Source organism: Sander lucioperca, chromosome 2 (genome assembly GCF_008315115.2).
Source record: "Sander lucioperca isolate FBNREF2018 chromosome 2, SLUC_FBN_1.2, whole genome shotgun sequence".
Classification (NCBI taxonomy): domain Eukaryota; kingdom Metazoa; phylum Chordata; class Actinopteri; order Perciformes; family Percidae; genus Sander; species Sander lucioperca.
In genome coordinates this window covers 24,566,936-24,580,124 of record NC_050174.1, presented here as the reverse complement: position 1 = coordinate 24,580,124, position 13,189 = coordinate 24,566,936, and the positions used below count along the sequence as shown (strand labels likewise).

The 13,189-nt window shown below is 42.8% G+C and overlaps 1 protein-coding gene and 1 long non-coding RNA gene across 5 annotated transcripts in view; one reads left to right on the top strand and one right to left on the bottom strand.

Annotated features, from left to right (window-relative positions):
• The window catches only part of LOC118493852, a 210,705-nt gene that overhangs the window by 171,260 nt on the left and 26,256 nt on the right, over window positions 1–13,189 (bottom strand). The gene's annotated exons all lie outside the window — the stretch shown is intronic.
• Window positions 9,582–13,189, top strand: part of kat6a (K(lysine) acetyltransferase 6A) — a 42,077-nt gene continuing 38,469 nt past the window's right edge. For 3 of the 4 annotated variants that reach the window (XM_035995347.1, XM_035995351.1, XM_031300581.2), the window contains exons 1-2: window positions 9,582–9,780; window positions 11,146–12,616. In XM_035995347.1, coding sequence (XP_035851240.1) covers window positions 11,879–12,616 — 738 coding nt within the window. In that variant the 5' untranslated portion in view covers window positions 9,582–9,780; window positions 11,146–11,878. Of the gene's footprint in view, window positions 9,781–10,065; window positions 10,151–11,145; window positions 12,617–13,189 lie in introns of those variants that run through there. The other variant, XM_035995346.1, reaches the window with a different exon arrangement.

Below are 13,189 nucleotides of genomic sequence, written 5' to 3'. Positions count from 1 at the left end.
TGGAGGCTGCATTGTTGTCTGTGGTGCATTCTGCTCTGCAAACACTGCAGAGCTGCCATACTCCAAGACTCTTCTGAGGCTTGGACTTGGGAAGGAGCCTATAATGTGGGAGGTCTGGATATACAGCCAAACAAGGCATCATGTTACATGGTTGCTGTGGTGCAGTTGTGCAGTCATAGATCAACTTTTTCGCTTTGATGCTGTTTAAGCAGGGTGTACACAACAAACCTCCGGTACTAATAGAAACTAAAAAGGCAAGATCATAGCCATCAGTGTCTTTTAATTACCCTCCTTCCCATCTTTCCACTTTCATTGTATCAAACACAGTATTTCCATTGTGTGTACACTCCCTCTTTTCTTCCATACTGTCTTGACTTGTCTGGTTTGTTGGTGTGTGTTTTTTTGTTGTTGCCTAAAACCGCTGCTGGTAGTGCCTTGGGGTATAACCAGAGGAAGACTGCCAGGCTGCCATACACAGCATTGGTGAATAATAAAGCAAAGCAATGGCTTGTATTGCATGAGATGTGATCAGGACTACAAAAAAGTGGGGATGTATTGAAGGCAGGAAGAGAGGAAAAGGAGTGAACCTGGACAAATGAAATGAAAAAGATCACATATTCAGCCATACCCTATACTTAAAGAAAAAGTTTAGCATTTTACGAAATACGCTTTTTCTCTTTCCATGCCAGGAGTTAAATGAGAAGATTGATGTGATGCTTATGTATAAGCCAGGATACAGTTAGCTTAGCTAAGCTTAGCGTTAAAAATGGAAACAGTCTAAGGGTAAAAAAACAGCCTCCAGCACCTGTAAAGCTCACTAATTAATGCGTTATATCTTGTCTGTGTACAAAAACAGTGGTCAATTTGGGGTTTTGCGGGAGATTATGTGCGGGACATTTTTTACGTTTTGTTTGTGTACAGATTAATTAATTAATTAGTGAGCTGTAGAGGAACTACCTTTGGAACTATGCTAGATGTTTCCCTCTGTTTCCAGTCTTTGTGTTAAGCTAAGCTAACTGGTAGTAGCTTCATATTTAGCATACAGACAAGAGTGGCATCAATCTTCTCCTATAACTCTCAGTAAGAAAGTGAATATGTGTATTTCCCAAAATGGCGAACTATTCTTTAACAAACATCTAGATGATGTCCCACTCAATTGGTCCCATGCTTACCTTTTATTAGGAGCTGTTGTGGCTGATAATTCAAAGCCTTTTTGTTATCATTGACATGTTACTGCAAAGGTCTATTCTTGGTCCATTTCTATTTACATTATACATAAGTAACATTATTCTTCCCAATAAGTAAATTCAACATTCTTTTTTATGCAGATGATACAATTCTATATGCCATTGGTCCCAACTGACCCAGGCTCTTACTTATCTTCAATCTGCTTTCAGCTATCCCTTCTTAATCATAGACAGATAAGACCAAGTTCATGGTATCCTCTACATCAGGGATGTCAAACTCATTTTAGTTCATGGGCCACATCCCCCTAATTTGATCTCAAGTGGGCCAGACCCGTAAACCACTCCAGAAAGATCAGAAACTTTATCTGCCACAGAGTTTCTTGTCAGTTTGATGTTGGCAAATGCAAGTTGCTTCTGCTACGACGGTGTTCTAAGACCATTGTATGAAAAAAAAAAAAACAATTATGTTACGGACCCAGGAGAGAGGGGTAATATTCTGAGAAAAAACTCAGACTTTCTAAGATTAAAGTCATAAATTTATGGGAAAAGAACTTGGATATTCTCTGAGATTAAAGTGGTAAATTTGGAATTGGAATGTACTGTATTACTTCTTTGCAATTTTCACACTTTGAAAAGTCATCCAGTGGGCCTGATTGGACTCTTTGGCGGGCTGGTTCTGGCCCACGGGCCGTATGTTTGACACCCCTGCTCTACATCCATCTGTGTCTCTGACTATTCTGCCATTACAATTATATATGGTATCATATTACTCTTGCCAACTATACAACTTGAAAGCATAACATTGGACCCAAAACTCTAACTAGGCTTTTTATAATAGAATTGGGAAATAATACACTTTCTATTTTTTTTTGCCATGAGATTGACACCACTCTCATGTCTGTGCAGTAAATATGTTGCTGGAGCATGGCCGGTGCCAGACTTTTTTCTCTGCCAGTGCTATTGGGGAGTTTGATCAATATGTGTTGTGCTAAGAAAATAGTCAATTTTCAAGACTTCAGAGTTACTTTATAAGGAACTTCTTGTTTTTTCAACAAAAAAAGCAGATATGGCACATAGCACATGTGATATAAATGTTTTTAAATTGAATTAGGCCAAAGAATATTCAACAAAATAGCTGTAAGTCTAATACAAGTGACCACAAGGCAATGATAAAAATGTTTTCAAGTGCAAAGGTGAAAGACTTCAGCACTGGACAGCGCCAATGAGGCCACAATTAAGAACAACAATACATCCAAAACTGTGCATTGGTAATAATGTTTTGGATGAAATGGCTATCATAAATTAAATTATTAATATCCAAAATGCAATGCATTTAGCCTATGCCTGTTTGCAATGGAAAAATAATCACTAAGATTGTACAGTTAGTTTATTTTTCTATTGCAAACAAAAATAACTTTTAGGCCGACAATATACATGCGTCCTGCTGTGCATTGGTTATAATGTTACAGATTAAATGTCTAACACAACCTCAGAAATGAAAAAATAATATCCACAGTGAAGCCACAACAAAAAGTGCATTGACCCTATCCTTGTCAACTGTGCAGACATGGTGTAAAACGAACTGGCTATCATCACAATCTTAGCGATTATATTTCTATTGCAAACAAAAACAACTTGTAGAAATAACATAGCCTGACGTACGCGCGAGCACACACCAGACACTCCCCAGCCCACACACACAAACACACATAGACACACAAACACACACACATGCACACACATACACAAACACACACATAGACACACACACACACACACACACACACACACACACACACACACACACACACACACACACACACACACACACACACACACACATACACACACACACACACACACACACACACACACAGATCATACGACACAAGCATACAGCCAGGGATTGGATTGGTAACAGAATGGCTGGTTAATAACTTTTAATAATTTTTTACATACAAATACAAATTAAAGAAAACCGAACTGGGGCTATAGAATCCCCTAGCCCCGGTGTAGCAGCACGCCTGTGTTGGAGCCAGCAGCCGGTTAGTTTGGCTTAGCATAAAGACTGGAAACAGCTAACCTGGCTCTGTCCAAAGGTAACAGAACCCACTTACCAGCGCCACCAGATCTCACCAATTACATTAACACAATATATCTTGATTATAAACCATACAAAAAGCGTGAACAAACAACAAATTTGATTTTTGATTAGGGGTTGTGTATCAGACTATTCTTGACTAGGACCAGTTGCCAGGCAACTAGCAGAGACTCCAGGAATTTACTGGTGCCAGCCAAAAAATGATACAGTGCACAATCCTCTGTAAAACAGCAAATTGTTGTTTTTTACACTCCAGCTTTTATATGGAAAAAAAACAAATGAGATATAACATGTTAATTAGTGAGCTTTAGAGGTGCTGATGACTGAACAATAGTTTTACGGTTTAAAAAAGACAGCTTTTAAAGGATTAGTTCGTAATTTTGAGAAATACACTTTCTTTCTTTCTTGCTGAGAGTTCGATAACAAGGTTGATATCACTCTCATGTGTGCACGGTAAATATTTAGCAGGAGCTAACAGCCAGCTAGCTTCACTTAGCATAAAGATTGGTAAAAAGCGGGAAACAGGGTAAAAAGGTACAACATTGTTCAGTCAACTTTTATGTCTGCGCTTCAAAAAGTACCAGGAACCAAAAAAAGAGCGAGTCGAGTGGAAATGCGGCATTGGATATTCCTACTACTACTACTTCCAGGTGTTATGCACCTTTAAAGGTCCAGTGTGTAACATGTTTAGTTGTTCATTATCAAAATCTGTGTTGCCCGTTCACAAACTTGTCCTTTTTCATGAATATTTACCACCACCATCAATTCCAAGTATTCCTATTGGCTTGAAGTTTTACATTTGCATTCGCATGAACTGGGGTAGACCCATTGACATATATATATATATATATATATATATATATATATATATATATATATATATATATAATGGACCAACAGATCCCGTTGCTCTGGACGGAGACCAGTGAAGGATATTAGAAGCACTTTTCCGGTGATGGCTGAGCGTTACTGCACAGCCTCCAAATGAGCTTGAAGATGTAGATGTGACGTGAGCAACCTGTCTGAAAGTTGGAAGTCTTCTGGTAGCTGTGCCAAGAGAAATCTCAATCATTCCCAATCTTGCAGAGACGGAGAGCGTACGTATATGTAAGGAGATAACATAGGCACAGGCTAATTATTGCTAACTAAAATGCTAGTTAACATTAGTAATTACACTTAAACAGCTAATGTGAGATGAAACTGCCTGAGAGCTTCTCCTGTACTATACGGTAATTCCTCTACTATGCGACAGTAAGTCGCGTGGTTATGACACAATCGTTAGCCTATTTTTATAGAAACGTCTGCTACGGAGCCATAACGTGAGGTACAAGGTAATGGAGGCTTTTATACATTGTCGTGTTTCTTTAGAAATAAACAATGGACAAATAGAGTCTTTAAACGCTTCAGATGTAAAGTTATTCGCTGTCAAAGTGGCGCCAAAATGAATGGCAGTCAATGGAATGCTAACGGGAGTTGATGGCTTGGTAGCATCAAAATGGCGCCATAGGAGCTACACGGTCCGAGGAAAAGCTTACCCCCTTGGGTAGACCCTCCATATTCATGCGCCATCTTGAAATATGTTAGCCGGTAAGGGACATACAGGACATACTGCTCTGCCTTTTGCGTTTTCGCTGTCACATGATAAACTTACAGGTGCTGCTAATGCTGCTAATGGGTATCGTAGTTTCCCGGCCCCGGCAAGTTTGAAGAAGGAAACATGGAGGACCATACGTATTCAAAATCCAAATTTCAGGAACAGGATATTGAAAAGAGCAAGACACCGGCTTTTTGAAGCGTGAGGGCTACAGTAGCTGTAATACGTACTTTGAACTGCGTGGTGCGAGAGAGTTGATTGCAATATATGATCTCAACGCTAGATGGGAGAAATTCCTACACATTGGACCTTTAAGATGTAATGAACTGCACACTGCCCTCAATTTTAAAATGTTACTATCTGATGTTTTTTAGGACTCTTATAATTTATTTTTATTAATCATATGTTGCTTGCTTGTTGTTGTCTGGCTTTAGACATTGTATGTATTGTTGTATGCTGGTTGCATGTTTTTCTGGCTATGAAAGTTTCTTGCCCTCAGGTCTTGAACTCGAAGAGACTCCGTGATTAATTAGGGCCACCTTGTGAATCATGCCTTTAAAACTAAGAAAACAAGGGTTTTTCCATTTAAGCACTATTGATCACCGTGACTTGTCCCTCCTCTGCTGTACTTAATTGTGTTAAAGTAGGAGCTATTTGTGCATCTTAATGGCCTTGTCAGAGGCCCCTTCTTGAAATGTACGTACGCTTCAGACAACTGTTAACCACAGCAGGACAATTGATTTGTCAAACAGAGTAGTTCTCCGCGTTTCCCACCCTGTCTCTCCACCGCTTATATCTGGTGTACAAGTGTACTCTGTGGCACTCCTAAGCACTTCTGGGTTCAAGTGAAGGAGGGTGGTGTTTTCAGGGAGATTTCAGACAGGAGGAGTTGGCGGGAGCACGAGAGGTGTCTGGCAGGACTTTCAGCTCAGCGCCGACAAGCTGCACTTCACCTTCCAGCTGCTCTCTGTCCCTTTGGATTCAAGGCAGGGGAGGGAGCAGGGGCCACTGGGAGGGAGGGTGGGAGGAGGGGTTTGGATGGTGGTGGGGGTCACTGGACGGGTGGGGGCACGCTCTTGGGCGGACAGGCCCTGGAAATTTCCGTTGTATGTTTCAGCGCTTTTCAGGATGGGAGGGGTTTGGAGTTGGAGTTTGGGTTGGGGGGGGGGAGTGGTTGGGTTGGGGTTTGGGGACTTGGCAGCCAGCCACCCATAGCAGGAAGCTTGCTAGTTTCACACGGACAAAAAAAAGCAGTCCTGGACACTGCCTGGCTATCTGAGCGTAGCACTCCAGTCATCACCTAAAAAAACAGGAACTCAGAAATGTAGGCTGCACGGGTGGTGGCACAGATTGACTGCTACTTACTCACAGCTGCACTCAACATTCATATTTCCTCATTTTGTTGACAAAGTAAAAGGCATCAGCTGGAGAGGATGGATTTCAGTTACATTTCCAGTTTTGCCTTTCACTGCCAGACTTCCATTAGATAATGTCTTATTTTTATGTTCCCCTCATTTCACCCTATATACACCTGCCTTTTCCACAATACGGAAGAAGCCAAAGCTGCCAAGGATCCAGAATGGGTTAATATTGAATAAGTTATGTGTCAAGAGGCCTTGTTTACTTGGAAAATGTCACCTCAGCTGGACACAATATGTCAAAATCCTCATTTACTGAACCTAAACAGGCAATAGATCACATCCTATTTCAAGTACACTTCACAATAGGGGATCTGACATGTAACTACTAAAGGATTTAAAATAAAAACAACAGCAAAGCCTATTTATAGGCTGTGTGAAAACTTGTTCGCTCAAAATTAAAAATGTGGTTACAAAACCACAACAGCCACAACAATTAAACAAGCATGGTAATTGTAGCATGAAATGTTTTTTAGACCGAAAGAAATGCCGTAAGTTTATTCGGCTTGGCAAAGGTCCAGCTTTTAAACCAGAGGCAAGAAGAAGTGAAGCAAAGTAAGAGTCAGCAGGCCGGGAGAGCAGGAGGTGTTGCTGTGCATCAGGTGGAAGGGATGTGTGTGTGTGTGTGTGTGTGTGTGTGTGTGTGTGTGTGTGTGTGTGTGTGTGTGTGTGTGTGTGTAGGGGAGGGTTGCAGGGGGCAGGTGGACACTGGTGCTGGGGGCTCCGGGCCCCTAGCAGGTGGATGCTTAGAGAATAGAAATTAAAAAAGGAGGGATTAAGGGGATGAAAGGAAGCTAAGGATTACTTGTCTCCTTTTCTCCACCAAAGACAGAATACCAGCCAAGGGTCTCATACCAAAACATCCATTTGTGGGTGAGAGCAAAATGTATTTTCCAGTGCACATTTTTCTTTTTTTTTTTTAACTATATAGATGATCAGAAACTGTTCATATTTGGGGGACTGATGGTTTAAAATGTGGAATTGATATGTGAGATTCTCCTTTATGCAGTGTAGCAGTGGTACCTGAAAAGGTCCACTAGTCTTAGCCAAAAATTTTACATTTTAAACATAAATGCACGTTTTAGGGATGCAAATAACTGTGATTTTAAATATTGATTAGTCTATGATTGATTTTTTTTAGAGTCTAAACAGCAACTTTTTATTAAGTGAGCTTTAGATGTGCTGGTAGGTGAATTTTGTTACCTTTGGATAGAGCCAGATAAGCTGTTTCCCCCTTTTTTCCCTATCTTTATGCTAAGCTACGCTAACCAGCTGCTGGTTTTAGCTTCATACAGACTTGAGTGTTATCGATCTTCTCATCTAACTCGGGGCAAAACAGCAAATAAGTGTATCTCCAAAAAAGTTAAACTATTCCTTTAAACGATTAATCAATTAAAAGAATTGTTGACCATTTCTATTCTGTCAATCAATAAATGGACTCATTGTTTCAGGTGTGGTATGTTTTCCTTGTTTGAAAATACTTTTTTGCAGCATACATGAGCATTATATTGTGCACAATTAATAATGATCCCATAACAATTTGTAACATCAACAAAAAAAAGGAGAGTTAACTCCATTAAGACTGTGTGTGAATTAAGATGAAGTGAATTCCTCCAATTACTGTAGAAGTTGACAGCACGCATTTGGAATAAGTAAAAGTCTTCAGGTTGTGCCTCTCTACCTTCATTTTTCTGACTGAAAATCAATATGATCTTATCACAATTACAGTGAAATGACTCCCTAATCCTCCACCCTCGAGCCCCACCCCGGTTAGTTTGTTTCTGTTGTTGCTGTGTGTTGGTGAACATGGCCTCTGCTGTAGATCATGGCACACAGCATTATTTATTCATGGCTGGGAACGGTAGATGCGCTGCAAGCTTCTCCTGAGTAGGCTATTGTCCATCTGTTAGCTGGCCTACTGTACACACCAGTGTAATATGTGAGTCCTCAGGAGGCGTACTAATAGCCATTCATGTGTTAACGCTTCACACTATTTATCTGTGTAATAACACTACCGTTAATTATGATTAGTGCCCTGTCGTTGGTATGTGATTTATCTGTCCCTGAAGAAGTGCAAGATAAACAGTGAGTAAAGTGTGACCTTACCGATTTTATTTGATCACCACTGTGCTGACAGCAGTTCACCCTCTCACAAGACACCTCTAACATGGGAAAACCTTAGGTCTAATTGCTCCCTATAAGACACTCTATAATCCGTCTCTGAGGACTGCTGTACACATCATTTTACACAAAGCTGCAGATAATTTAATTTCCACCCAGGGAGCTTTCAGCATTAGCCTGTAATAGAAAAGGAAGATTGCTGCCAGATTTCCAACACCAGTGCCTCTGTATCACTATGATCATGAAATTGAAGCAGCAAAATCCGTTTTCCTATATTGATTGTTTTTCTTCGGAAAAGAAGGCTGTACTTAAGCTGCTCAAATTTCCCTAAGGCAGATTCATCAATTACGGGACAACGTGTGATAATTTATCAATCCTTGTGCAGAACTCTGTGTGTAGTTTTTTAATATTTTACAAAATATTAGACCTAAAAGTATCCCCAACGTATGTCACCTATATTAAGTGCAACATACTTTTCAATTGAGCACAGTGCAGATTTAAATGTGATACCTTTACATTATTTTGCTTCATTTGTCACCAGATGCCGTAATTTATGTTGCACTGAAAAAACGACTCCTTTCTAACAGAGTGGATCGGCTGCAGACAGTTTACATAATCATTTTCGAAAAGGTAATACTCTGTTTCACAGTCTGACGAGCAATGCATTAAAAGACTACTCTGCATAGACAGATAATAACATTCTTTATCGTTTACTGTAATACTCCAGATAGCTACACACTGCAACATCTGATCATCTCTGGGGACTGGATCTGTGTGGCTCTCTTCCCATCTTTACCTTAAAAAACACACAGCTGCTACAATAGACTGCAGTGTGGAGGGGTGTCTCACTTTGATCTTAAAATACCCTCTAACGTTAAGGCATGCTCATTGGCTTTGATTTTTATTTATTTTTTTTACAACTGCTGGGCAAAATGCAGACGCTCCCTTGAATCTCACCCTATGTAGATGTACTACAGCAGAGAATGCGAGAACACCTATCCTCTCTTTTTATTTTTTTTCTTCCTCCAACACCACCACCATCTGTCCCTTTCTTCCATTTCATGTGCTCAAGCAATATCCACACCCCTCTCATAGCAACAGCACAACGCCGCCGCCCCCCGCGCCTTGCAGTGAATTTTTCTTCCCCTGGATCTTCGCCTCGCACTATGCAGACGGTCCCTTGGCCCTGCCTGACGGTTCACTGTGTTCCCCCCTCCCCCACCAGCCGTGCTCCTGTTTCACTCAAAGATGGCGTCGGCTCTAGAACCCCTGGTCTTTGGCTGCATTTTTAGTCTTGTTGTTGTCTCCGTTTCGCACTGTTTTGGCACCTTCTCCTCGGCGGCTCGACACGAAATCCCGGTGAGTAGCAGCGGAAGCCGGATGGGGGAACATGAGATTTTGTACACGGTCTCCTTTACCCGAGCTTCCCTCGGAAACCAGAACCGAACCAGCTCGGGCTTTCTGGGGAACCGCGAGAGGTAGAGGGAGAGAGGGGTACGAAGGGATGATGATCGCGGAGGTGGGTGGGGGATATGGAGGGGGGAGCCGAGGCCTAGCTACTCCGCTCCAGCGGCCTTGTCTTCACCGCACCGCGGGCTGTAGCGTTACGTGGGAGGGCGGTTGGTTCGAGGGAGGAAGTCAGCGAGGTGGGGACCGCTCGTAGGTACGCGTCTAAGCAGGCAGAAGCTCCTCGCCCATACCAAAGGCTGAGAAGGAGGCCGTAGAACATGTAATACTGCAGAATCCGCGGCTATGATTTCTTATTTTTTGCACTTGCCCGCTAGCCGAGATGGCCGTCTGCAAGTTGCATTGTGCCTTTTACAAGGCCGCGATCTCACGTTAATATCTGAATGACATTCAAAATGGTATTATTTGCTGGGTTTGCTGCGGTGTGTTGGTTAATATTGTCTGAAATATCGGTCGAAGGGGGAAACGTTGTCTTTTTTAGCTGAAGCGCTGGCTAACCCCTCGTTTCATGCTGTTTACGTTTCAGGTTAGCAACCAACGTTAGTAACATAATTGTAACGTTAGCTAGCTCGTTGGTTAGCTTCTAACGTTAGCTTGCTAAACAACAGCAGTTAGCGGGAAGGCTTGTTGTCAGATACTTAGCTGCCCAGTATCATATCAGCGAGAGTAAACAGCACAGCAGGAAACAGTTTGGCAATGCGGCAATTGACTAAGCTTTGATTTTTAGCTAGCCTCTCAGCTAATGTTTGCTAACAGTCTGTGTTTTGACTGCATCATGTTTACCTTAGCAACCCAACGAGCCCAATGGGCAACTTGCTGGTGTAGTTTTTAGGAAGATGTTGTTTACCCTTTTATCCCTCCTCATTTTCACCATTATATGAGACACCTGTGCAATTTCTAGTAGTCGTTAGAGGTTACTTTACCGGTTTGTTTTGTACTATTCTGGCTGTGTGTCTATGTAATGTGAGAAGTGTATGGTTGTTGTTAAGTGATTCCTCTTTTTTTCTAATTTCCAGTTTGTTAGTAGTGCATTGTCAAACCTCATAGTGCTTTTTAAGGGCATACATGGCTTTGTTTATACATCTGTGTGAAGGCACAGTATGGTGTGTCAATGTTGTTTTCTCATTCAAACTCATCCTTTACTTATACTTAACTGTGTTGCAATATTTTTCCTACTTTATCAAAAGGTGTCACTTGTTTTCTGCAAGGCTTCCCTAACCTTTGATTCTCTGTGTGTTATTTTCTTTTTCTGTGCAGGGTATGTCAGCTACCGAAGCGCAATAGGCAGGTGATCAGTCGTGGTCGCTTCCTGGGGTGAGATATCTCTTCCGTCCCAGAGCTGTGAAGCTCAGACCGCTGGAAGAGTAAAAGACAGCGAGAGCAAAGTAAAGACGAGGACACGTGGATGCAGAAAAAAAAGTCACCGTCTTGTGGAATGTTATAATCTTCAGAAAACATTTACTGTATTGCCCTCACCATAATCATTGAGAGAATTGGCTAGTTTGCCGGTGGCAGGAAACTGACTGAGCAGTTTTTATTGTCCGTGTATAGGTACTTTGCGACAGGCAAAGTGGGAAACACCTTATTTTTTGAAGGCCCTTCTTATTGTCAACATCTACTCTACCCTACATTGTGTGCATTGGGAGTTTAAGTTGAGAACAGTCCTGCTACTTCCTCCACTCCCCCTGCTTCTCGCCAGGGACCTTCACCTGGCTGGGAGTGGGTGGTGGGTGGACTGCATTTTACCAGGTGGAGTGTTGGCTCAGGGGGTTTGTGCTATGGTCAGCTGCTCATTACCGTGCTGCTCATACTCAGCTTCTGAGGGACTCTCTGTGCGACCCCAGGACAAGGGATAATACGCAGGAGGGGGCAAAGAGGAGGAGGCGGCGCTACGGCGCAGGCCAGGTGTTTCCTTGGCTTACAGTCCCTTTTTTGTGTGTGGTCGTTGCGGTAAGGCCTCAGGGCCCCCGTGCCCACTCAGACCGCAGCCATGGTGAAACTGGCCAACCCAATGTACACCCAATGGATCCTAGAGGCCATCAAGAAGGTGAAGAAGCAGAAGCAGAGACCATCAGAGGAGCGCATTTGCAATGCGGTCTCCATGTCCCATGGTCTGGACCGCAAAACGGTTCTGGAGCAGTTAGAGCTCAGCGTCAAGGATGGTACCATCCTCAAGGTCACCAACAAAGGTCTAAACTCCTACAAGGACCCTGACAACCCAGGGCGCTTGGCTCTGCCCAAGCCCAAAGGTAGTGGCAGCTCTGGAGGAGGAGGTGGAAGTGGTGGAGGAGGAGGTGGAAGTGGTGGAGGAGGAAGTGGAAGTGGTGGAGGAGGAGGTGGAAGTGGTGGGGGAGGAGGAGGAGGCGGCAGCAGCAGCTCTCACTCCCATTCGGGGAAGAAACCGGGACTCGATTGGAACAAGTTGATCAAACGGGCACTGGAGGGGCTCCATGAGCCTGGCGGCTCCAGCTTAAAGAACATTGAGCGCTTTCTCAAATGCCAGGCTGATGTGGCAGCCTACTTGTCGGGCAGCGGCTCCATGGGGCCCGGCCTCTTCCACCAGCAGCTGAGGGTGGCCCTGAAGAGGGCCGTGGCTCATGGACGCGTGGCCAAGCAGGGTCCTCTGTTCCAGCTCATCAGCCGCAGCAGCTCCCTGGATGACGGCACCGGGACGGTGTCTCTGGAATCACTGCCACCTGTCCGCTTGTTGCCCCATGAGAAAGACAAGGTAATGTCTCTCCATGTACATGTGCCTCAAACATACATGTGAAGCTGTGTGCACGCACCTCAAACTTACACACATTGATCAAATGCATTAAATGGTAAACACCTGGTCACATTCATTATGGGCATTATCGGTACGTGAAATAGATAAAATAATTATCATTTGGATGTTGCTGATAACTGTTGATAGCAAAGGTTTTAGTATATATACATTACGCTTGTAAAAAGATAAATGGGTGTAAAGTACTTTGGTCTGATATGTCTGATAAGATCGCGGATATCCTGTTGAAACAACTGTAGTTGAGGCAATCGTGACAAGAAATGTGATGTGCTCCCCAGTTCACACTTTTTGGAGCAACAGAAAGAAAGTGAGTGTGAAAACACCCTCTTGTGGTCTTTTTGCGATCCACAACATCAATTCTACTTGCATAATAGCTGCTGCACACCCTGTTGTGTCCGGATGTATCAGCTGGCAATATACCCAAGACCATGTTTAAATTGGTCAATGCCTACAGGCCTGTAATTTACTACAGCACAGTATAGACTTTGACTGTGTGAATTTTAGTTGAGTTTTCAT